The sequence below is a fragment of the Cygnus olor genome, chromosome 18, assembly GCF_009769625.2.
Source record: "Cygnus olor isolate bCygOlo1 chromosome 18, bCygOlo1.pri.v2, whole genome shotgun sequence".
Classification (NCBI taxonomy): Eukaryota; Metazoa; Chordata; class Aves; order Anseriformes; family Anatidae; genus Cygnus; species Cygnus olor.
Window position 1 is genome coordinate 6,650,516 of NC_049186.1, and position 25,736 is coordinate 6,676,251.

The 25,736-nt window shown below is 42.9% G+C and overlaps 2 protein-coding genes across 14 annotated transcripts in view; one reads left to right on the forward strand and one right to left on the reverse strand.

The window, feature by feature from the left end:
- Positions 1 to 6,585, forward strand: part of LUC7L3 (LUC7 like 3 pre-mRNA splicing factor) — a 20,225-nt gene extending 13,640 nt beyond the window's left edge. For 2 of the 11 annotated variants that reach the window (XM_040577790.1, XM_040577792.1), the window contains exons 10-12: positions 4,447 to 4,587; positions 4,693 to 4,798; positions 5,216 to 6,585. In XM_040577790.1, coding sequence (XP_040433724.1) covers positions 4,447 to 4,587; positions 4,693 to 4,798; positions 5,216 to 5,240 — 272 coding nt within the window. In that variant the 3' untranslated portion in view covers positions 5,241 to 6,585. Of the gene's footprint in view, positions 1 to 2,855; positions 3,038 to 4,446; positions 4,641 to 4,692 lie in introns of those variants that run through there. The other 9 variants (XM_040577793.1, XM_040577794.1, XM_040577788.1 and 6 more) reach the window with 7 other exon arrangements.
- On the reverse strand, positions 215 to 15,488 carry LOC121079928 (ankyrin repeat domain-containing protein 40-like). Of its 3 annotated transcripts, none has more exons than XM_040577802.1 (5): positions 14,716 to 15,488; positions 13,979 to 14,127; positions 12,737 to 13,285; positions 12,057 to 12,232; positions 215 to 11,369 (listed from the first exon to the last, which is right to left on the reverse strand). In XM_040577802.1, exons 1-5 carry the CDS (start codon positions 14,856 to 14,858, stop codon positions 11,226 to 11,228), a joined length of 1,161 nt encoding a protein of 386 aa, XP_040433736.1. In that variant the 5' UTR covers positions 14,859 to 15,488; the 3' UTR covers positions 215 to 11,225. The 3 variants fall into 3 exon arrangements, with proteins under 3 accessions (XP_040433736.1, XP_040433737.1, XP_040433738.1); XM_040577803.1 differs by having other exon boundaries at positions 12,800 to 13,285; positions 14,716 to 15,480; XM_040577804.1 differs by lacking the exon at positions 14,716 to 15,488 and adding an exon at positions 14,200 to 14,446.
- Between the last annotated feature and the right edge of the window lie 10,248 nt (positions 15,489 to 25,736).

Sequence of the window (25,736 nt, forward strand, 5' to 3'; positions counted from 1 at the left end):
TTGTGAGAGATCTGTAGTTGTGTTTCTACCTGTAGCATCTATTACTTCTATATGCTGTCATGTTTCCTTTATTTTTCTTGCTTAACAGTGCTTTTAGTTTTAGTTTGTTTTTTTCTGATCTATGACTGCAGTCCAAGATAAATCTTTGCAGAATTTCTCTGATGCTCTAAATTACAATTCCATGCTCTCTCCCCGCCAGTCTTCTGCTCCTTTCCTCCCTTCTGCTTGCCCCTGCCTCCTCCCCTCCCCCACTTTTTTTTCTCAATGAAGTGAGATTTGCCTTGTCATTATTCAGGTGAGTCTCAAAGGAATGCTGTACTGCTAGTGCTCAGAATGCTTTATAGCAGTACATACATGTACAACAGCATTAATAGTGACTCACTGCTTCATCAAAGGCTGATATTCTGAAATTTTACCTTTAAGTAGGGTTTAAAAGAGCTGCAGAGAAAACATGAGAGATTTGCATTTGGTGGAAAAAAAAACGTTATTTCATTGTCATTGTTAAATTCCCGCTTCAAAAGTCTTTGGAAACTTCTGGAGGAATATAGTACTAACTTCTGGCTTAAACTACAGGCTTTGCTGGGGTACTGACTAATGTCCACTCCGAAACAGCCACCCCACTTCATCATCAGAGCTGACTGTCAATAATGGATGTAACAATTCTGTTATGTTTCTAAGGTACTTTTGAGGTTCTCCGGGATGAAAGGTGCTATGTGCATGTTTCTTGATTGCATAGGCCTGTTTGCTATACCTTTTTTCCATGTTTTTTTTCAGCGGATTAGTTCCTGAAACATAGGTGATGCTTCATGTGTTTTCATTGCCTGATTTTCTTGGACCGTTTTAATTTTTCTGATTTATACCACAGTGCATCTTTAGTATTGATTCATCTCTGATTTTGCTTTGCCCTTTATTGGCAAGTGTTTTTTGCTGCCTGCTTGCTGGCAGTGGAACTGACGTGTAGTGTTTAAATTCAAACACAGTATCGTAGCCTGTATCTGTCCATTTGTTACTTTCTTCTTACCTGATGCTGTGCCTTTTTTTGCCTATTTTATGAACAGACTTCTGGTACTTGGTCAAGAATGTCCTCTTCAGTACTCTGTGTATATGTCCATATAAATAACTATGTGTGTTTATTCAAACTTGGTCTGTTTATTGCACTTAAGGCTTTTCAGTTCTCTCCTGAATCTTTCCATAAATAGAAGAGTTAGTGAACTTTCTTCAGCATAACAGTATTTTTAGCTTAAACTTGACCAATTTCCTTGCTGGCCATTTTATTTGCTGCTTGCTACCTTCTTCCTCCAGAAATGAGAAGTGAGGTGATGCTTGAGCTGTGATGAAATTTCTACCTGAGAAAATCAATAACTTATTTTTTTAACTATAACATTTGTAGAAATATGAAAAAGCCGTAGAGCAGGACTGTAATGGTGAAGAAGTTTGTGTTTCTCCCTCCAGTGAGAGGGAGATAAAAGGCAGGGAAGGCGATCAGTATTTAACACACAAGTGTTGAATTTATATGATGAAGTTGTAAACACCGTTACATCCTCACACTTGCCATGTGGCTTTGTAGGCAGTTAATTCAGCAGTTGGCTTTAGGGGTTCATACATCTGAAGTGTGTGGCTGGCTACTCTAGTAGTCTTAACTACATTTACTGCTCCATTGGGAATACTGGCTTCAGAATTTGTCTTTATATACACCATTGATCTGCAATTATAGAAGTAAGCAGCAGCAAAGGCCTGACTGTAACACATGCGGTAGTGCCTTTCATCTTGAAGTCTCAAACTGCTTTATAAACATGCAAACATGACTTACAGGGGAAAAAAAAAAAAGCAAGTTATCCGAGACTTGCCCACTGTTACACATTAAATCAGTGCCATACTTTGAAAATTCAGAAGTCCTGGCTTCTTACTCACTAAAATACTGTGGAATGCTGTGACCTTTCAAGGCTATAAGAAGACAGTATATGTAAAAATGGAGACACAATTTCTGAGTTGGGTTTCAGGAGCAGGGAGACATTTGCTGAAGGAGGGGAGACTGCCAATCAGAAACACCAGTTGAGCATTAACGTAACTACTGTTGGTGTAAACTAACCTCAGCGTAGGTGGAATAAATAATTGGAGAAAAAGATAATCTGTTTTGCAAGTACCTTCATCTTATGGAGGGTTAACTTGCCACCAGACCACTTTTACTTGGCTCTTTACCTTATGGATTCTTAAACTTATATAAAAATAATTGCATTTGTGATTGTGTTTTCATGTTAGTCATTAAACGTCAGCAAATAATGTCAAAACACTCAAACTGTCAGTAATACAGGATGTTTAACAAAGTGACTTTACATTCTCCAAATAGTAAAACCATTCACATTATCTTGGTAAGAATTCTTAAAGTAAATTTCAGTTTCCCACATGAGCTCGAACAGAAAAAGGTGCATATGTTGAATTAGGAAGCAAAGTAAATTCGTGGTTTTACCTAATAGATCACAGCTAAAATAATATATGCAGAGTATCAACAGCAAACTAATTGTATGTGCTTTTAAAGAAAGAAATCTGAGTGATTGAAAATGCAGTGAAGGAACTTAACAGTTGCTTGCAGATACTCCAGGATTTGAAAGAAGTTTAGTTTATTGGGCTGTTGAATACACACGATCAGTTCTGCTTGGCAAACAGGAGGTTTGCTATGGTAAAACTATTTTATTATTGAAGGTGTTAGAGTTTCGTCTTTCATACCACAGGTTAATTGTAGTTTTTTAACCTTAAACAAAATAATCCTTCCTGACCAAATTCAAGAAACAAACAAAAGACAAAACCCTGCACACTGCACATCCATAGGGCTATTAAGATCTACCATATCTACATAGGACAGAAGATAAGATTATTGGACTGACTACTAGTCCTCTGCGGGGAAACAAGACTACTATTCCTCAGTGGATCTACGTGTGCATCGGAGATACCTATAAGACACAAAAAGAAGACTTTTTAACAAGGTTAGTTAGAGTGCAATCTACCTGCGGAGTTGCAAAACCGAGGGCAGACAGATACAAAATTTGTAGTTCTTCAGGTAGTTTTTTGGACGTCACTGTGTGTTTTCTCCAGGCACCGTGCACTGGATGTGCTGCTTCCGATGAAACCTCAGTAGTAGTGCTTTTAGGCAGTTGCCCTAATTTCTGTATGGGGGTTTCCCCCTCCCTTTGGTGGTGTATTAAAAACAGTGAAGTTGGGATGTTGCTTCTGTTACGAAGCTTAATTTCTGCTTTGCCTTCTGAAGTATAAAAGTGTGTCATGCCAGTCTAGGTGATAACATTGTTTAAAATAACTTTTTCAGTGTTCAATCCGTGTGCTTCTGTTTTGGGGATATATATATATATATTTATATTTAATTGCCCATATAGCAGGGAACAATCAGAAAAACAAGCAAGAATGTTGTTCTATATGATGACATCTGAGAGGTCTTTTTTTTTGATTTATTTTTTTCTCTGAAGTGTCTTTACTAATGAAAGGTTTAATATTATGGTGTGTAGTAATAGAGGAAAAATGGTTATTTTTATTAAATTTGCAAATACTGAATTTACAGATTGAGGCATGTAGCTCTGCTATTGAATGTTTTTCTTTCCACGGAAATACTTTTACTTCTGGCTTCCTTCCTCCTTTGAAGATTATTGAGGGAAAGACGAGGTTTTCTCAGCAGTGTAGTGACCTCTTCAGTTGCAAGTCAGCTTTCTAATTCATGATGAAATTGTGGGGTCCTTTTCATTTTTCTCTTCTTTGTGTTTGGAAAATACTGCTTTTTATGTACCTTCCAAACTGTCTTTCCAGGCCTTTTTTGAGTGAATTAAAAACGCAGTTTTTATAGAATTGAGAATAAATAATGCTGACAAGCGTACAGCTTATGTGATGCGCTGTCTAATACGGTTAATTTTGATTTCTACTGTGATCCCCACCTACAAAGAGCTAACTGTTCTTAAGTATTGTTTGTTTCCTGAGTGTTTGATTGTTTGGGGTTGCTAATTTTTTTTTTTTTAACTTGGCAAAGACTGACTTATTTGATAATGCGCTTATGCATTGTCCGTACACATCACAAATTAAACCTGGGGACAAAGAGAGTCCTATAATAAGTAAGGAAGCCGATCGCCATGCATCATACTTGCCTAACTTCTTGACTGCCTCGCTCCCCCCAGTTTGTATATTTCAGCAGACAGCTGTGTAGCTGCCTCTGTTAGATCTGTCCTTCTCCCCCTGCCCCCACTGTCCCCTTTGACTTTTTTTTGGTACCCTGTCCATTGCAGGATGGTAGATTGAAGCCTGTTTCTATAACTTCGAGTATTACTGCTATTACTGTAGACTACTGTATTATATAGAAAATAATTGTCCTATTTTGTATGCAATGTATCTCACATGTGCGATGTTTGTTTTTACTTTGAAATCCATGGTCAATGTCTTCTTTCATGGCAGAAAAGAGGGGATCTGATGATAAAAAAAGTAGTGTGAAGTCCAGTAGTCGAGAAAAACAGAGTGAAGACACAAATACAGACTCGAAGGAGAGTGATACTAAGAATGAGGTCAATGGGACCAGTGAAGACATTAAATCTGAAGGTGACACTCAGTCCAATTAAAACTGATCTGATATGACCTCAGATCAGACAGAGGTAAGTGCATTATTTCAAACTTTGATTAGGGCTTTTTGTTACTGTTTAACAGTGCAGCGTAAGTATGCACAGATGAAGATGGAACTAAGCCAAGTAAGAAGACATACTAAAGCACCTTCTGAAGGAAAAGACAGTGTAGTCCTGCAAAACATTTTGAGGTACATTGTTTTGTCTCAGCTATTTCGTAGCAGACTCGTGCCCCCATTAGTGTGCCTCTTTGGGACATATTTGTAATATAGTCACCATAGAAAAAAATTAATTATCCTTTTTTATTTTTAGGGATTTTGTTATCGTTTTTTAAAAAAAAGTTGAACTGTTTTTGTATTTAAGTCCATATTGTGTTGGTACATCAGCAGAAACTTTTGCTTTAATACTTAATATTTGAGGCACATGTTGGACTACTTTGTTTTTATATAAACTGCTAGTATTTCTTTGTCAAGGATGTTTCTAGTTTTTTTGCTTTATTGCCTTGCATTCTAATGCAGTTTGTTCTGTAACTCGAGAGCCAGTAGCATTGGATTGATGGAAGTGTAGGGTTTATGAATTATTGCAGCTGACTACCATACCTCACACAGCGTTGGTGTTGTGAGCGGCCCATGAAAAGCCAAATTAAAAATCAAGGATTCAGTCAAACTAAGCAGGTACTCATGCCAGGTACTCCTTTCTATACCCACATCCATGTTTGAATGCTGTTGCCTGTAATCTTTAAGCTTACTGTTGTGTTTTTGATTTTCAAGATAGTGAAAAGGACTTTTTGTGTATTGTGTGAATACTGTAAATCTGATGTTAACAGAATGGAATTTTCTTTCAACTGTGTGTAGGGATGCAGTGGTGCCCAGAATTAGATATCTTTAAAGAGTTTAAAATGCAATAAACACTACATAATAATCGCCTTGTTACTTTCAATGCAATTCAAGTCTTTAAGAGGTATGTGTTTAATATTTCCTACTGCGTAGGAGAATTTGCAGTCAGCCATAGTACAGAGAAGTGGAATGGCTGATAACAGACTTCTAAGGCAAATGTAAATAAAAGGCAGATGCCACAAGATGATTACAATGTTCATGGCAAGAATGTATGCTGAAAAAATATTTGTTGGAAATAAAACTGTTAACATTAGGAGATGCAAATCCTGTGTTAAAAAGAAAAGTTGGAAGTGTTTTCCCCACTCGTGATGTAGCTTTCTTACTTTTGCACAAGGTTTTTTTAGTTCTGTTCCTGATATAAGGAACTAACAATGATGCAGATGCAGCTGATAAATGAGGTTCTTGCAACATAAGCCATTAGTAGAGCTTAATTGTTTATGCTAGGAACCCTTGAACATGTAATGTTGGTCATTAAACTATTAATGCTACATTATTGCTTCTAAAGCTGATACTGTTCAATGTTGACATTTTTGTAGAGTTAAGATGACAGCTAACAACTGGGCCAGTATATAGGACTTGGTAAACTAAATGCTCTTTACGTTGTCTAATTGTCTGTTTTCCCAAAATTTTGCATTATAGGACTACTACGTGAAGAGTCTGCGAAGACGGCGGAAGACAGCTTAAAATGAAGATCTGCTTTAAAATGAGGTGAAAGAAAGCTGTAGTGGCGTAGAAAAATATAAGTTGAGTTAGAATTTTTTTTATAAAATTTAATTCAGGACTGGTGTTTCCTGCCAGAGTTCAGAAAGATGTGTTGATAGCACATATGCTACTGAGAATATAAGTCCTGTATCCTTTTTTTCTTTAAGACTTTTTAAGATAAGAAACCAACATAACCTGAACACATGGCTTGCTCAGTGTTTAATTGCAAGTTTTCATTCTTGGACTTTAAAACTCAAGAATAAATGTTTAGTATTTGTGTGAATCGAACTAAAATGAATCCCATTTTTACAACTAAGCTATTCCTAGCTTCTTGATATACCAGAAATGGAAATAAAGTATCTTTGAATTTCTGTTACAAATTGGATTGTCTCTGTCATTGAACATTTAATACTAAATAAGTTTCTTTCCTAATAAATTTACTCATGTCTTCAAGCTTAGTCCACTAATTTGGATGTTTAGTTATTCTGTGGTGGTTGGGGTGGTTGTTTTTGTTCTTGCTGTGCCATCAGTTAGTATTTCCTTTCACACTTAGTTCCCAGCAGTTACTGTTGTTGGATTCCATGTCCCCTATGCTGTGGCTTATTCTGCAATTAGTTAAGAGGTTACGGAAATTTCACAATAAAAACGTAGGCCTTAAGCATTTATAGAGCAGAAGCTTCTGTACTAGTATCAGAAAGATGCCATTGCTGAGACTGACCATCAGCTTGCCTTTACATTTGCATTGTAGTATCAGTTTTGAACATTACTTAACAACTTTATGCAGTTGGTAAGCATGCATGATTTGCGTGTTGCCACAGATAAGGTAAAAGAAACATCCTTGGCGCTTTCTTGTAAGGCTATAGCACAAGCAAACGTAGATCTTGCTGGAAAAGTCCATGCTATGTGTCCCAGTCAGGAGTGAGACAGTAAAGTGTACTTCAGTGCTGTGTCTGTAAGACATTAAACTCACATTTTAAAAAATACGTTATCCTTTGTGTCAATATTCAGGACTTGATTCTGTAGGTAACGGTAGTCATATGTGGACAAAACACTTCTGTTGCTTGTGCTGGTGTCGGTGTGCCTTTGTCATCTGTTTGTGGAAGTGCACTTGCAAAGGATCTGCAGGTTGGTCCCTCTGGTGAAATGGAGCACTGCTTTTCTGATAAGCTGGGATACTACTTGCAGACAGCCGTGATCCCTTTCTGACTTTACTTTTCCAAAGCAGATGTGGTTATGTGGCCACAGCAGAAAGGAGGCTGTTCTTTTTATTGGAAATACATGAGAATTCATGTGAGTGAAAGCAGGTAAAATTATAGTTAAGTTCTAATACTGACACTTTACAAACACCTTTTCCTCTCTAAACTTGAGGAAGAGACAGGATTCACCCACTGCATGAATGAACGTGTCACTTATTGATTTGGCTAAAATGTTTGTCTTGCACCTTACATTGCATGTAATTACAATTATGTTGTAATTGTTATGGGGACCAGCATTTTCCTTTACTTATTTTGGACAGGTATAAATGGTAAAAATGAGGAACCTTTTAGTAACTTGGGCTGGGATTCCCATTTTGGCACAGCTAATAGCAGAGATTTTGGTGCATTGAAGTTGAAGGAAAAATTCCGTATTTCAGAGCATAGGAAACACGTTGCCTTTCCAGTACTTTCCTTCAGATTTAAATACAATGAGTGTCTCCGCAATACATTGGTCTATGTGAAAAGTGTCATCTTCAGAGCTCAAGCCCAAGATAAAACCTGAGATTTTCTAGGTATGCTATGCAAAAAACATGTAGCTTATTTAAGTAAGCACTTCCCCCATGCTTTTGCCGTACTGTTTGGCACCTTGACGTGTCTTTTATTTGTTGTTCAGAACATACGGCTATGTGATTTTTCAAAGTTGCGTTAAAATTTTAACGTCCACCCTAGTTGTTTTGTGTGTCATTCCCCCCCCAGCCAACAAAGAAAAGGGAAGACATCTAAATACTTTAAACAACCAGTATTTTAATAGAACTGAAGAGTAGCAATGTCAGTTCAGTATCAGTTTGTAGTGCAAACAAAAGTCCTTGGAAGAACAGTAAGTTTTGTAAACTTAGTTTCAGTTATTACCAACAATTTATTGTCCAAAGAAAACCAAACAACAATGAAACTTAGTGTGCCTTAGAGTCTATCAAACTGCATAAAACATATAAAAATATTTCTCTGAAATGCATAGACTTACTGTTATTACAGTCAAATCATAATTAAAGTTTTAGTCTAATCACATTAACAGCTATTCTTTGTGGAAACTAGTGCAAATAAAGCTTTTTTAAACTAGCTGCTCGTATAGCTGAACGTTTATTAATTAGTGGAGGCAGTCTTTACACTGATATCTTAAATACAGGAACTGGAAAGAAATCAGTTTTATTTTGAACCGTTTAACTATTCCTGTAGTGGTTTTCAAACAGTTATTGCACATCTGAACTAGCCTCCAAGCTACATTGAAAAGATAGATACATAGGTGTTAAGATAAAAGCTCATTTCCTGTTGTACAAGAAAAACAAAATGGGAGAAATAGGTATTTCTACTTCATGTTGTGTCATAGGTGTTAGCTTACCAGCAGCTGAATCGGGCTTTGAAGTAGTCCAGCTCTTGGACAGAGTAGGACTTAGAGTAAGTGAAAAGATGTTAAGTTGCATTCCTTGTAAGAGGGAGCAGGTGGGAAAGGATGGTAATTATTTTCAATCCACTAAAGCAAGAATTTTAAGCCCAAGTAACTTAGTGGAAAGCCCGAACACAGACTCGAGCATCTCTTCTGCTGGCAGAAGGGGTTTCTGTATTTTTCTGAAATGCGTGCTTTTACCAACCTCCCTTAGAGGAGTCGCTTCAATGATAAAGCGGCTGTGCCACAGGAAGCTAAGAAATTGTGGCAGCCATGCTGCTCCTACCAAAACATGTTGATTGTACTATTTATGGTCTGAATGTCAACACTGCAATCCAGATCAACAACAAACACTGTGCCAGCTATGCATAAAGAATCTGCTCTAATGCAGCTTAATAAAGCAGAGATTGAAGGAAAATCAGTATCAAATTAAAAAAAACAAACCCTCAGGTTCAGAAAAAAATAACTCTACTCCCCATAACCCTTTCAACATTTTTGGTGTAAAGGCTGTTGCGTTAGTTTTTTGGTATAGGAGAAAACAAAAAGCTTCTTAGCTTTGCAGAATACTGGCATTAGCTCAAAGTTTCAGGCTGTTAATATTTCAGCATACTGCAAGTTAACTACCTTAATGAAAATTTGGAGTGAAAAGGAGTGACTCCGACAAGGTGTGTTTTAACGATGACTTTTGCCATCCATCCATCCATCTGTGGTTTTATGAATATTTTCATTACTGACTTGCTTCAGTGCTAGCTAAAGCAGTCCTCATCTTAGCCAGCTGTTTCTCTCCCTCCACCCCAAAATCATGAAAACACTTAGAGGCCTTCAGCCCTTTAGGTACTCGTCTGGCTAACAATTTTGACACTACTTAAAAGTGATGGTAAAGTTGCAGGTTATTTAACAATTGTATATGTTTCCAGTTTAGTATGGCTAATCAGGAGCATAGTACGCTCCTTAGAGTTGTGATACCTCAAGACTATACTGTTGTGCCTCTCCTGCTCCTCACACAGCAGAAGCTAACCACGCACCTTGTAACTGGTCTTTGAGGCTGGGCTATACAGAAGCTACCTGACAGTACTGGCTTTTGGTGTGTCTAATGTATAGTCTCCCCAAATGGTTGGGAAAATAAAAACAAAGGTCACAGCTTTATGATGCCCGCTCTATCTGAAACATAAGGGCTTTCTTTTGAATAGGCGTGTTAACTTGCTTTGTACCTTAAATACTTATAAAAAAAACATTTTTTAATTTAAGATTTTGTGGAACTGAAGGGATGCCCTCACTTAAGTTATGATATTCTTATAAGAGAAGGAAACAAGTATTTAAATGGGGGCAGTCTTACCTCACTATTCTTATTTTCAGGCTAGTAACAGTTTTTCTCCTGTTACCTGAGAGCATTAAATATTTCTAGTCTCATAAGGTAGATGCAGTGGTGTCATACTATGGAACTGCGTTTAGGTGGAGGAGAGTAAGGCTGTGTCTATGTCACACGCTGCAGTATGGTGTGGCATTGGAAGCTAGCACTGGCACAGGCTGTATGCAGTACCTTGCATATGTACCAGCTCGTGTCTAAACACAGCATGGCCAGCACCACGCTGCTGCGGGAAGCAAAGACTTCTTTAAATAGCAATACCCTTGGGCTACAGCTGTGCTTCAAGTGCAGGTGCCTATGGGGTTGGCTTGCACAGGGCAGTTGAGGTAACTGCCTGCTGCACAGTCAGGTCTTACAAATGCAGAATGCTTGTTGTCCTCATTACTATTGCACTGGAGTCCTGGGCCTAAACGTGAATGTGAAAAATCCTTCTCAAATTCAAAAAACACTGCTCAGCATTCATTTGGTACTTAAGTGACATTCAATTCGCTTATAATTTTGCGGAGAAGTGGAAAGAAAACAATAGCATCCTGGTAAGACTTTGTGAAGGGGGAAGAGATTAAGGAATCCTACGTTTTTAGAGAGCAGCCGTTCATTGTGTGCCAAATACCCTCTGAATTGTAACTTAAGCAGGAAGTTCAAAAACATATACATACATACACTATTTCCTGTATGACCAAGTAAGAGTCAGGGAAAAGACAGAGTGGGAATACTCAACATACTTTTCTATCAACAATTCAATCTTTGCTGCCCTCTGTTGCCAAATACAAACAATAAACTGAATTGAACAGCACTGGAAGCATGTGATTTTAGTAGACATGAGGTATCCTTTATCTGAATACAGTATCAAGTAAAAAAATAAAAGCGAAGGGGTTATTAAATATCAAAGATAAATTATTAGTTAAAATATTAACCCTAACAATAACTTAAGGTTTCATAGATGCTTAATTCACTGCCTTCAAAAGGCAGCATCATATAATTACCAGGTTTTTGTATTCTAGAGTGCATCTAGAAGAGTCAATAAGTCAGCTTTGATGCTCTACTGTTGTAGCATGGTCTCTCAGTCAAGGTTGATGCAGCATTTCTGAAGGGAGAGCTGTCACTTTTCACAAGAACTAACTCCAGCTCTTGGAAGTCCTGAAGTCTGGCCACGTCCTTGTCCTTTTAAAGGATAGACAGAACAACAACTTCTGAGCATATCGAACATATCTGGTCTTACTTCGTAAATATTTATAATAGCTAAAGAAAGCAAAAATTAAAGTTTAGGGAGTTCATACCCAATTATAGGAATAAATAAAGATAAAAACTTCCTACCAGTGTACACTCTTTCAAAGCACGGTTTTGTTGCCTTGACCCTCATGATGATTTGACTGTTTATGCACGTCACAACTAAGAGTTGTGACTAAACACATTTCATTTACAAAACTCTAATATACGTATTTTTGGACCATAAGAGTATGTTCATTTGTTAATAGCGTATCTTTAAAGCTACACACATAGCAATTTGTGGCATTTCTTCCCCTTGTTATTTGTTCTCAAGACAAGCAAATGCTGAAGCAATACACAGCAATTATGCTAAAAGCATGCTAATGTACTGTTTCTGATGCATTAAAAAAAAAAAGTTGATCTAATTGTTCCATATGCTTTAGGAGTTGAAATAATAATCTATTTTGATAAGAATGTTTTAAGCAAGTTATGATGAAGTTACAAGGCAAGTCCAATATCCTTTTGAATTTGAGCTTAAATGAGTTTTTAACACAATGCCATGTTTGGCTGATCTTTTTACAGAAATAACTTCTCTGATGTCTGTAAAGTGCAGAGTCAAATTAATCTGATTTCAATTCTTACCTTTCTTACCAGTGTATTAGGTAATTTTCTTATCTTCTCTACTTGTTCAGGATTTACACCCAATTCACAGCAACTCACTCTGAGTAGACCTTGATAAGTCAGTTCTTGTCTGTCTAGCTCAATTTCAATGAAGTCGTTGTCTCTGAGATTCTGGACTCTCACCTTAAGTACAAGTTCTGATTGAAAATAAAAAAAAAATCCCCTAAAAAAACAACCAACCAAACAAGACCCCTAACACTAAAGTATTAGGATTATCTTTTGAGCTCAGGTTTTATAATACAATGTCTGCTCCCTCATGGAGTAATACCATGCCTTCATTTCACCAGCAACTAGTGGTTAAGAGAGCAGACATACACTCGGGAAACATGTTTACAATGCTAAAAATCTGACCCAGCCAGTCACAGAGTCAAGCTGCTACCAAACTACCTGTGATGCATTTTATGCTATATGGTATTTTGCAAAATGGAAGATTTTCTGTTGCTTAGTCACAACGACTGATCTTTCCCTGGGTGGAAAACAAAGTTTGGAAACTATTACTGTTTTTAAGATACAATACAACAGTTATTTTTACTTTGGAATGAAGAAAAAAAAGTCAATGTATCACTGTGTATTTTTGGTCAAAGAGCTTTAACATCTCTATCTCTGTTCAACATTATTCTGAATGTGGAATGAATCCTTACCTCCCTTGATACCAAAAACATGGAATGGAGCATAATAGAAGGATGAAAATTGCACTTCATTACCTTGCATGTTATACGGGAAAGTTCCAGTAAAGAAAAAGGGCTGAAACGTCGGTGCAGGACCAGTAGGTGAACTGTCAGTTTGCTGAGGTACAGCCTCGTTTGATGCTACAGAGGAAAAGAAACCTCTGCTGTGAGACAAGGGTGGCTGACAAACAGGGCCGTTCTGCATTTCGGGCATTACGCATGTTGGTGCTGTGGTAGGTGCTGACGGGCTGGGCAGCTGTTCCGCAGCATCTGGCGCAGGAAAATCATCGTTGCTGTTACATGATGTAGGTGTGCATATGCTTTCAACCTGAGTTGCTGATGAACAAGGACTAGTTTCACTCTGGGAAGCGGAAGAGATGGAAGCACTTTCATTCAGGGATTCTGCCAAGCTGTCTGGAATGCTTGCTTCAGTATAGACATAAAGGAATGGTGGGTTGGCCAAATAGTTTGCAACAACTGGCAAATTTAAATCTTTCGCTCCTTGACATTCATTTTCTTCCTCTATTAATGAAATTCAAAAATGTGGGGGTAGGGGATGAGAGAGAAAAAAGCCACCAAGTTATTGGATGCATCTTTCTCATTTTTAATAGTCAGTTTTCCTGTTGTTTCTTAAAACTACATCACATTCTGAGGTAAACACAAGGATAATACTGGTTTCTCATAAGCACATAACACCTGGAAGGCAAGTAGCTATGAAATGAAAGAAAAGAAAAAAAGTTACAGATTTTTACAAATAACCATTGGAAAATGTCATTTCTAGCAGTGTTATTCTAGCTTTTTCGAAGGAAAGGGCCCATAGTTCTTTGCTAAATCTAATTTTGCAATGCTTTTAATAATACTACTGCAAATGGTTTGTTATGACCCATGCCAGCATATTAAACCAAATACTTCTTCAGGTAAGGGAATATGTGATACAATATCCAAGCCTTCTTTTCTCTTGCTTCAAATTTCTGCAGTAAATTTAATTCTTGTGTGAGTGAGGATTACAAGACACGTACTAATGTCAAAGCAGTTCAGAAAGCTCCGCTCACAGACTAAAAACCATTTAGGAGAAGTTACGTGATACATGTTTATTCCCCAGGAGCTATCTAATTAGATACAATAGTCCTACCCAAAGTTTTGCCAGTCTATTGATACAGGTAAAAGCATAAAAAGACCACAAATTCTAGAGTGCTTTTAAGATAGGAACAGTACCTCCCAAAATCTTCCGAATGTCTGGTTTCGAAGTTAACTGTGCAGCCAGCTCCCCGGTGGCCGTGAGGATCTGCTTGTCTGCACCAGCAGCCAGCAGACAAGCCACCACCTGGGCATGGTTCCGCTTGCAGGCCCAGTGCAGGCATGTCCTGTGGGGAAGGAAACAGAGGGGTTGTGCTTTCAGATGTACCCCAAATCCTCGCCGCCAGTCAACGATTCACCTGGGTTGCATGCAGAACACCGAGGAATAAAGTTTCCTTCATTACATCACGTTTTATCTTTGAAGTTAACAATTGTGTTCCAAGTTCTCTAGGGCAAGGCCCATTCCGTTGTGAGCCTTGCTGGTGAAGCCTAAGGAGAGGTCCCAGCACAAACAGGTGGTGACAGGTGGAAAAAGGACACGCTCCCTTCGTTATGATCCTCTTTAGCAGTAAACCCCAAAGCCTTCTGAGATTAGCATTTCTTTTTCAGTAAACCACAAAACTAACGTGCTGCGTCCTCGAAGCAGCAATGACTGGGGTGAAGCGACATTAAACTCGGGGTGCCCAGATTTACGTTGGAAACCCTGGGGCCGACATTGTCCAAAACCCCTGCCCAAGGCAAGGGCAGCACCGGCCTCCCCACCGCGGGGCCGAGGGCTGCCGAGCCGCGGCCGCCTCCATCCCCGCCCGGGGAGCCGGGTCCCCCCACAGCCCCCAGCGCCACCCGCCCGCACCCCGCGCCCCGCCGCCCCTCACCAGCCGTTGACTTCGTTCTGGGAGTTGGGGTCCACGCCGAGCCCCAGCAGCCTCCGCACCTCCTCGGCGTCCCCCAGCGCCGCCGCCTCCCGCAGCCGCTCCTGCAGCTCCCGCTCCTCCGAGGCGCTGCTCATCGCCGACATCCCGGGGGCACGGGGCCGGTACACGGATCCCCGGCCCTCGCTGCCCGCCGCGGGGCCCCGGGAGCCCGTCACAAGGCGCGGAGGGGACGGAGGCCCGGGCGGCCTCCTCAGCGCCGCGCCGCCGGGCCCCCAACGCGCCCCCGGCCCTCCGCCGCCCCGGGCTCCCTTACGGCCGCCGCCATCTTGTGCCCAGGGGCAGCGGGCGGCGGCTGTGGCCCGGGGCCGGGCTCCCCTTTCCCTTTCTCACGGTTCTCGCCCCGCTTGTTCGGCTCGGAAGGGAACGAAGGAACGCAGCGGCCCCGGTGGGGTGGAAACACCGCGCTGCCTGCGCCGGTTCTCCGGCCTTGCGCCTGCCCTCCAGCCATGGGGCTGGGGCTCGGGCTCAGAAGCCCCCGGTGGCGAGCACAGCCCCGCACTTCCTGTGGGCACCCCCTGATAATTCCTAGCCCGTGTGCCTCTGGGCACAATTAAATCACTAATTAAATAACTGCAGCGTGGGCTGGGGCATTCGTCAATTCCAGGGTTTCTATTTTGGCATCAGTGTCTGCCACCAATGAGAAATTTGCACTAAGATTATTTTTTTTTTATTTCATTGCCTCTCTTTTTCAGCACTTATTAGTCACATTATTTTTAACCCACCACTTAATTTAGGAGTTGCATTGCAGACACGTTGGACAGCCGCGTTCCTGCTGTGATAGTTGCAATAACACGGAGAGCGTGCCTGCAGCATTTACCACCCAAACTGTTCCCAAGCGCTTATCACCATAAACGAAGCTTCAGAACACAGAAGCAGAGGAGCAATCTTCTTCACTTTAATCAGCTGGGAAAGGCTGAGGCCTGCTGAGTGTAGACCTTTCTACTTCTCTACGTGAACACCATTTTGGGGGTCCCTCCTCAGCCAAGGCTGTGGGGTACATGGGTGCTCGGCGTACCTGCAAACAGCCCCCATGAACACAGCCGGAGCGTGCAGCAGCAAAGGCGACGTTTTTAAATAGCACGACAAAGGTCGCACCGTGACTCAGAGGCATTTGCTTTAAACCAGATCACATGCCTTTGATCTCATGCAACAGACTGCAACAGGCTTAGCAAAAATTTTGCTCGGCTTTTACAGAAAGACACAACCAACTGTATGAACAGTTTGGCTTAGAGAATGGTTTGTAAACAAGACTTATCCTCTTCTGTTAATGTTTAGTGACAACTGCAAATACAGACCTCAGGGACCTGGAGTCCAGCCTTCACCTGGACACTCTTGTCACCTAGATTTTTTTTTTTTCTTAAACTCACTTCCTTTTTCAATAAAAGCTGTCTTAAATGATCCCACTTCTCAACCCAGGTCAGCACTCATGACCACATTTGCCTGTCTTTAGCACCCATGGCATGCAGCTGTAAAACTCAAACATAGCACACACAAATGTGAAGAAGTGGCCGATCTTATAGGAAGCAAGAATGCTCTCTACCACACCACAACAGCTTTAAGCAATCCCAACTTATTAAACCTGGAAAAAAAAATCCGATCGGATAAAGGGGCAAAATAGCCTGTGGGCCTCTTCCAAAGTGGTACATGACCTCTCTCAGACCAACGGGGAAAATCTATTCAAGCAAAGAGAGCAAGATGAGGCCTAGAAAAATAAACACATACCCTAGGCCACGGGTAAAACTGCTCTGTGCCACTAGGTGTCACGGCGGAACAGCAAGAAGGGCCCCCGAAGTGTAGATTTGCACTTCTTGCTATGGTTGTAAAACGCCTTTAAATTTTCCCCAGCACATCCATAGTGTCTCCATACAGCTTTGATCCTGCAGATTTCAAAACTCTGCACAGTGCAAAGGGGCGTTATGCAATGTTGTAACAAGGGAAGGGAAGCCCTGCTCAATGAGCGGATTTGTTTAGGGTTATGGGGCTGTTCTTTTTGCTTGAGCTCCTCTCCCAAGGCCACCGCCAGGGCTTTTAAGGACTCGAAGGCGATGCATGGGGGACAGGCTCTCTCACGCTCTCCGGGGATGAGTATCCTACTCTCTAGTGTTTGTGCCAAGCCCTGTTAAATGCAGCTCGGGTTCACCACCACTTAGTTACACAATGTACTTCTCCCTGGAGTCATAAGATTTCCTCTCACAAGAAAGACTGTGCCGAGAGGATTAGCAGCAAGCATGCTTGACTCCAGCCGCCATTGCCCGTCCTGCCTGTGCCTTGCGCCCTGGAGCCTCAGCCCAAACTCGCATGCGTTACCCCATTTATTGGCACTAGCATGCACATACCAGAAACAAGAAAAGCCAAGAGCATGCTCTTTCCTTGTTCCTTCCCTCTCCATTACCATATGGCAGTCGTTTTTGTGCCCATGCCTGGCAAGCCCCCATTCACACCTGTACCTGTATTTCCGTAGTGCGGGCAGCAGGGTCTGTGTGGGCTGCAGGGTGCTGGCCATCTCCTTTGGATGCTGCTGGGATCTGCACCCTGTGCTGTGCTGCCAGCCCAAAAGCTAGCAGTCAGTGTGCCTCCTAAATGTGCCTCCTAAAGTCCTTGGCCTTCAGCAGAAACGCTGAGCTACTGCTCTGAGCCACAGCAAGAGTGTGTGTGGGGAGCCCAAACAAGTGATATTTGGGTTTTTGTTTGTGATTTACAGGTGCTCAGCACTCCCTGTGCATTCACCACCCGAGGGGCACCCGTATCCACCAGCCGTGGGTGAAGTCCGTGCAGACTGTGGGCGACAATGGGAACACTGGAACTTGTAAGGCAGCGCCGAGCAGCACTCGTTGTCCCATGCTTTGACATCGTGCTGCTGCTTGGAGTAACCACAAGGGATGTGTCTGTGTAGTGTCGGGCCATTCTTTGTCCTTGGAACAAGCTTTCCAGATTCTATTGGCTTAGTTTTAATATCTGCCTTTTTGCAGGCTTCTGGGACCGAACTTCTGTGTTGGTTCTTTTCTCCTTTTTTGGAGAAACCACGGTCTGTCCGTTAGGCCTGTGCCCCTCTTTTTGTTTTAAGGCTTGAAAAGTTTTTCACTCCCTTTGCATTTCAGGTTTAATTCCCCAGCTCCTTTAACTGACTTCTCAGTCATTTAAGGTTATTATTAAACATCTTTTTAAAGGTTTAATTCCCAGTTACAGTTGATAGATAGAACTGTACAGTTGCATTTGAAGCACTCAGTCCCCACCCAACCCGCCAGAAAAATGTTTCTGACAATTTTAACCAACCTGTACTCACATAAGGGTACTAGAAAAAAGATTTAGGTAGAAAAAAAACTTGAACATTGTACTTCAAGAACAGGCATACACACACAGATTTAAAGCTTTATAGCACTAAGGCTCAGGCAGATGGCAGGACTGGTGGAGAATGAAGATATAATAAATTAAAAGTCAAGCCCAATATTTGCCTAGCTCTAAGCTAACTTACCAAGCTCGCTTTGGGCCTTTTACTGAGTGTCTGAATGCGGCGGAGAGGGGCACAGAAGAAGTCAAAGTCACACAGGAGAAGCAGTTTGTGTTATAGTGGTTTATTTTGTTGGCCCCATGGAAGTACCTGTGTGAGGGACTGTAGGAGAACTAGGTTAAATTCAAAGCCCCGTGTTGTCAGGTCTGAGTCTGCCTCATCCAGTGCTCTCTGTGTGCCAGAGGGAAGACACATGAGAGACTGCTTCATCTCATCCTTGGGTAAGCATCTAAGAATAGCACACACAAATCGTCCTCTGGAGAAGCCTGTTGTGTTCCACCTACTGTCAAAGCAGCCAAAGGTAACGAGCCTGGAACCCAATAATTTCCAGCTGCCTCGTGTCAGACAAGAAGAGCACCTGAGACAGGGTGGCTGAGGCCCTTCCCTAAGCCCCTCTATTCTTGCTGAGGTAAATAAAAACTTTCAGCACGCTGTTGAATTGTGAAATTGTAGGGAACGCACTGATTGCCTTTCCTTTGACTTAAAATCAACTTTGACCTAGTTGCCAGGCAGGAATTGCTACTGTGACAGTAGTACTAGGGGCTGGGATTTAGGACAGGCCTCATTTTTTCCAGTGCTGTACTCTTCCCTTCATGTTTGCTGGTGTTGTACCACATCTCATCCATTCTCCATGAGCATCAGCCAGGTGCTAGATCTTAGATGGTTCCTCTGTATCCCACTGTCTAGTTACATCAACATCTCACCAGAAGACCCCTGAAGAATGGACGTGACACAGGACTCATTAACTGCAGGGTGGCAGGAGGTGTGAGCACTCACGTGAGCACGCAGATGCTCACACCTGCAGCACGTAGTGAAATTTGATGGAGGGTTGGAAAATATCCTTGATTTTGAAGGGAATCGTGATCTGCAGGAGAAGGATCTGCTCAGACAGCTAAACCCCTTTAGAAATCAGGCATGGTGTGTGGCTGTTTTTCTTTTCATTTGTTAATTTAACATTGTTCCTATTTGTAGGACAAATAAATCGTTTCTGAACAAACAAGTCAGAGAACTGGAACCTGAGGGGGGTGGTACATCAGCTCAGGGACTCGTGGTTAAGAAGTCCAGTAGATTTTGATAACAACTGGAAATTGTTCAGTGGATTAGTGTCTAAAGCCAGTTTGGCTTCAAGTAATGGCAAGCCTGAGCTGCAGTGCGTGGATGCAAACTTCGCCCCTTGAGGGCTGTTGTTGTTCGTGTTGCAGTTGTGGAGCCCTTCTGAGCTGAGGGGTGTCCGCACCCAGAAAGCCAAGCCGACAAGGTGCCTTTCTAGCTTTTCTCCAGGCATCTGGATGCATTCCTCTCTGTCCATGTCTGTAGCCCCTTGCTTTGCTCTCCTAAGCCATGAAATTGGCTTGTCCAGGGGACACAGGGCACATGTATGTAGCTGCCTGGCTCCTGCTCAGGGCCGTGTCCTACATGGGTGTTTGGAGCCCAAAAGCTTCTGTGGATCTTGTCCCAGTTCATCTCCTGCAGGAGATGACTTGTGTAGCAAGTCCACATGCTGTTAACAAGACAGTGGAGATGGTTCACCTGCATTCGTAAGCAAAACATTAAGTGTTTTGCTAAGCCAAGGTCTAAGCTTGTTTCTGAAGGGTTGTGTATTTCGTTAGGAGAAGCTGCCCCCATGCAGAAGACCGCATCAAGGTCTGAATTCTCCTTCAGTTGCATTTCGGCAAGGAGAAAACCACGAATGCAAATCATAACCAGACACACTTAGGAGCTATGCCCTGTGCACTCCTCATGGTCCTGAGACACGGCCAGCTGAAGCTACGAGTCAATTAGGAACTCTCCATTGACTTGGATGGGCTTTCAACCAGACGCTATACAATTCAACAGAGTAATTAGCAAAGCTGTAACTAAAGAGGTCTCCATGGAGATTGACAGCATCACCTCCCAGCTGGTACATTCTCTGCCTCCTATTCTAAATTTGTTCTTGCTGTCTTCCTGGCTCTAATCCATAAGGTTAGCTAAATCTTTCAACGTTTGTGATACATCAAGGCAGCGGAGAGAAGGACAAAGGCCATTGGGAGGGGGCCGAGAAAGAAATAACCCAGTGCTTTAAGGAAAGCAACAGAAACTGTTCAGACATATATAGTCAGAGTTTTGAGAATGGGATTAGGCAGAACAGCACCTCTGCCTGCCTGTCACTTGCAAATTCTTGCTAATACTTTAGGAGCTTATTGGAGGTCAGCACCAAACACCCAAACAGACTAATCTGTATTATAGACACATAATCAAAGTCACAAGGTTTTACATAATATATATTGGTGACACAAGAAGTGTTTGTTCGAATAATTTTGTCATCAAGATTAGAGGCCATGAAAGCCCCTACTGTGCGGTAACCTGGTTTTCTATGGCTACCCCATTGGTACGCCAGAGATTCCTCAAGGAAATTGGGAAGGAGCTGGGAGAGTGCAAACCAAGTATATGTTCTGAAACACCAAATGATTTGTTTTTTAGCTATGGCAAAGTTTAAAAAAATAAAAATGAAAGAAAAGAAAGAGAAAAAGAAAAAAAAAAAAGAAAAGAAGAAAGTATGCGTGTATGAGTTAGAAAGGGCTGTGCTATACTTCCAGCCCCTCCGAATGGCTGGGGCAGTGCTGACCTGCAGTTCTCAGCTGTGAGCTTCCCTTTGTGTGACCAAGAAGTGCTGAGCTCTCACAGCAAGGCTGTAGCTCCAGACGCACAAACAAATGGCTGCAGATACGGTTTTTGCATGCTTCATTTTGCATAAACTTCAGGCAGTTTTGGGGTTGCAGCAAGTCACACATCGCAACCAGAAGTTGCTTTTGAGGTGATGGCAAGCAGAGTGATGGGATTCACAAGACAAACTTGTGAATCACATGTGAGTTTTATGTCCCCTTTCAGAGAGGGGGAAGCTGTGGCACAGAAGGAGTAATAGGTCTCAGCTCACGGAACAAGTCAGTGGCAGAAGTGGGAATGGGTCCTGTGTAGACAATAATTCCATATTGATTGACAAATCTGACTGATTTTAAAAATAAGTTAGTTAAGTATATGGAAATAAGTGTATGGAAAATTTAGATTTTTCCACACCAGAGATCTGTAACCACAGTGTCATAGAAACACACAAAAAAAAGCGTAAAATTGAATTTAAGACCATTTCCTCTGGGATGGGAAGAGACACAGTCACAGCTCAAACCACGGGTTGCAGAGATGATGATGATTTTGCAGGCACAGAGGCCAACTTGTTGTCATGACTGAGGCATACAAAGCTGAAGATCCTGGGAGGGTACCCCACATCCACCCACACCACTACAGGCAGTCTGGCCCAAGTTCACCCCACTGGCCTGAAGTAACTAATTAGGAATCCTGTTGCCCTAACTATCAACAAAGAGAGAGCAAAAGCGATGCCATCCAGACAGCTGTAGAAGAGAAACCAGCACTTGGGAGGGCTCGGTCGTCCTCTGGCTTTGCAGCGGTGGCTAAAATCACTCTTGAAAGCTCCTTTGTAGAAGCAGAGCTGACTGAGCTGGCCTTCAGGTCAAGGAAAATCAAGCGCTGCGTGGGATTTCCAGGAGGGTTTGGCTGCAACCTCACCCTGCTCCCCTTTGAAGTCAGGAGAATATTTACCATCGCCTTCAATTGGAGAAAAATCAGGCCATTACAGAGCACGTTTGAAACACTTGCCTCTAATGATGCTACGATTCCTTTGTACCTGACTACGCAGAGAAGGCCTGCTGCGGCTGTCATTAAAACACAATCCCAGCAATTGGTTAGATAACACAATGAGCCCAACACGCGGGCCTTAGGAAGGAAAATTTCCTTAGACAGGAAAATTATAACGATTAAACCACATGAATCTCTTAACCATTACCTACAATCGTGCTGCCAGCCACCATCACATCAGGCAATCAAGGGCTGGTTATCTTCAACGCTGCCATCGAAAAGCAAAATGCTGCAGCTCCCTGAACCCCGCTGCGTGCAGGCTGCAGGTGGACGCGTTGTGCGGCAAACAAGAAAAGATTAAAACAAAAATGTACATTGAATTAGCTGAAATTAGAAAGAGCAACAATGAAAAAAGCCATTCAATGCAGACAAACAGCCCGTTCCCAGGGCAGGCAGGAGTCTCTCATGCTAGGAAGATGAAACGAAACAGAGCTTCGCTGCTTTGCAGACAAACCTTGTGAAATCTCCAGCCCGCGTTCAGACCTGCTGCCAGCTGAATGCCAGGGAAGGGCACCCTGCTCATACCAGGGCTGCATTTAGTCACCTTTGGGCATTTCTAGTAGTGGTGTCAGCGGCCCAGCGGAGATTTATGAGCTGTTCCTGATGGCCTTCATCTGGATTCAGGCTCTGCTGAGCGCACAAAACACTTGGAGCTGGTGGTGAAGCAGGGGACTGCAGGCTGAAGCAGAGCACTTCACCTTTTGGTTGGGCTGCCAAAATGCCCAGCTTCCCACGTACAGGGCTGCTTCTGGCTGAGCTTCTACCAGCAGAGCTTGGTGTGTGCTGTGCCACAGCCAGGACTGCAGACAACCAGCAAAGCCAAATGAAGGCAGTAAGTCCTCAGTTAAAAAGATTTTTGTCCTAATTTAGCTTTAAATTCCACGAAGATGGAATTGACGCTAAAAGGCTTTCATGATCTTTGCAGAAATGGAAATAGCTCCATTTTGTGAGAATTAATTATTGTTTATAGCTAAGTTTTGGATACCAAACCCTCGGAGGAGCTCTGGGACTTCCAGGTTGTCCGGCGAAGCCAGCGGCCACTGCCTGATGGCAAGCCCAGTCACTGGGAGCCGCGCTGCATCTCCTTGAGGGGCTCCCAGCCACAGCGAGGGCTTCCAAACTGCTGCACATTCAGTGGTTTGGTGAAGTCTTTGCTCGGCTGGAGCTGACTTTGCAGCACAAAAACAAGCAAATTTGCAGCAGTTGTCTTTCACCTTAAAAACTCTCAGCTCAGTCTGCTGAAAGGTTCATAAACTTTCTAAAAGGAGCAGCTCAGAGTGATGGTGAGCTGGTGCCTTCACACTATGGGAATTAACGCTTACAGTGGAAACCAGGAGAAACTCTGGGTTTTCAAGGAGGAAACATGAGAGCTGGGGGAGTTAAATTAAAGTGTAACAGCATTTGCACAGTGGGTTAAAACCTTACTGTTTGCATAAGTTGACTCACATCACAAACAAAAGCAACATGACATTTCTATATTGAATTAGCCTTTTGAAAAGCAAATGGTGCCCGTGGGGCTAGAAGCAGGGTCTCGGACTGCGGCCTTTCATGGCTGCTGCTGTGTGATTCTCAGCAAGTGACTTCCTCCCGGCTTTAAATTCCTTAAAATAAATAAGGGCGGTTGAATTAGGGTCATTGGCAGACTGAAGTGAATCTGTGCAATGGGTTTAATAGTATCCATTAGCCTCCTACAGCCATACACATGGTACTAAATTAACTCAACGTTCCTGGAGGAACATCACGTGCTTTGGTGAAAGATGTGCTGAGCACCCAGCCTGAGGCCCACGCCGGCACTTGTATTCTGAATTTTCATTCAAACAGAACTGGAACCAAGAAAAACTGAAGATCAGCAGCAACCACAAATGTACTGGTTCGCCTCTGAGGATAGCACACCATAGCTTATGCAGGAACAGCAGTGCTGCAAGATGTGGGAACATCTCCATCCATTTGCACACCATGGATTTGGTGCCAGTGTTTCCTAACATGCTGTTATTCAAGCTAACCTTCCCGATGGACAGCAGGATGAATTCATTCCCAGCATTTGACATTTGCAGTCTTCACAACCCAAAGACACCAACTCCATAGCCTCCCTGAACTGCCTGTGGGGTACCTAAGGCATTGCTTCTGATAGAGCGAGGGAGACAGGCCGGCACAAGGCAGGCTCCTGCGCCCAGCTTTTCCACATATCTCACTGATAACCAGTTGATTATCTTCCTTTGTACCCTCTTTGCCTCTCACTGTGCTGTTTCAGACAGAATAAACCTAGCAATAATGAACCGTCATCAAACTGGCAATTGCTTCCTGCCCAGCTTACGTTAGCAGAGAAAGAGAAAGCAAATGATGATTAGTCGAATGTCTGCACTCAAAGATAAAACCCCCAAGCAGAAGCCATCTGCCAACGCATAAAATAATAATTCTGGCGCTAGCCTCGCCTGAGTGCAATGCCATCAGCTCGTACCGAAACACAACGTAATGCAGGCCTAATGCTGAGTTCTAGCAGGTGGCCCATAACCCTGTAATAAACTCCCTAACATTATTGATTTTTTTCCCCAAAACTAAACCCTTTTGTCTAACTACATTAACTTCTGCTTACTGAGCATCTGCGCACAAGGCGGGATGCACAGATACAGTGGCTCGTTTCGGTGAGCGATCGCTGCTCCAAATATGCCCTGGTTCCCCGAGCCTGTCCTTACACGTTGTTATCTGCTCAGATGGGTTATTTCAGGAGTCAAAACAGCTCTTGTTAGCTATGGGCGCTTACAGGAAGCGCTGACAAAAATCTTAACTAGGGGGAATCTGAAATATGCTTCCACCGCTAATTATACATACAAATAGCTCCGAAAATAGGACCCAGGCACACCATTGCTTCCCCTCAGCCCCAATCTGCCCCTGCTCATGTGCATGCGCTTCCAGAGCTCTCTGTGTAACTCAGCCTTTTCCTTTGCTTTGATGTTCAGAGGTGCATCACGTGGGGCCGAAAATCCTGCTCGCTCGGCCAGGGCCAGCGCGAGACACGCTCTTCTAAGGCAGGGAAAAAGCTGCTCTGGGAGAGAAGGAGACAGCACAGAGGGCTGTCACTGTGGGGTGGTGGCTGCCTGTTGCCCCCTTTCACACTAAGGTGCAATTCAAGCACGCACGGCACGGGGCACGTGGAGGCGTTGCAAAGCCTCAAGCCTTGAAGGGGCCGCACGCAGTGGGCAGCCAGGCTGGGCTTCCTGGGCGACCCCAATAGCCCAGGCTCTGAGCAGGTCCCAGTGGGGCTAGGGGAGCACTGTGGCACTCGAGAGGGGAGATTCGGCCCTTTACAATCTAAAGCAAGCTAAAGCCGAGGTCCCAGAGTCATCCTCCAGATTTCAATGTGGGTTTGGAAGCAGCGTTACTGCTTGAGGCAAGAGGTTGGCTGCTGTGCTCCAAAGGGGATCTGGCGAGGACATTCCCGCTAAAATGCCAGGCCATCTGCCTTAAAAACAGTAAGCTTTATATACAGAATGGAACATCGCTACTTTCTAAATGAGACAGCTTTTTAAAAAGAACTTTTCCTCTCCATTACATTCGCATCTGTGCGGTGACAAAGGCCACCTGATGCCTACAACTGGTGATGGCGGGGCTGCAAAAGAGCCCGCCCCGGGGCTCCCTGTGTGCTCAGGGTCACTGCAGGTGGGGCGGGTGTTAGTCCTCTATCTGAAGAAGGGCAGGGACTTGGTACCGGCCTTGGACACCATATGTGGGAGTGGTGGACCAGGCTTTGCTTGAAGCAGGTTTCACA

Bases quoted from the DNA above. Each gene is read 5' to 3' on its own strand.
- LOC121079928 (XM_040577802.1), bottom strand. From the start codon at position 14,858: ATGTCGGCGATGAGCAGCGCCTCGGAGGAGCGGGAGCTGCAGGAGCGG. The intron at 12,233-12,736 runs GTAAGGATTCAT...ATTTTCAATCAG, and splicing joins TGTTTTTGGTATCAAGGGAG to AACTTGTACTTAAGGTGAGA. The intron at 11,370-12,056 runs GTAAGAATTGAA...ATCCTTTAAAAG, and splicing joins CTAATACACTGGTAAGAAAG to GACAAGGACGTGGCCAGACT.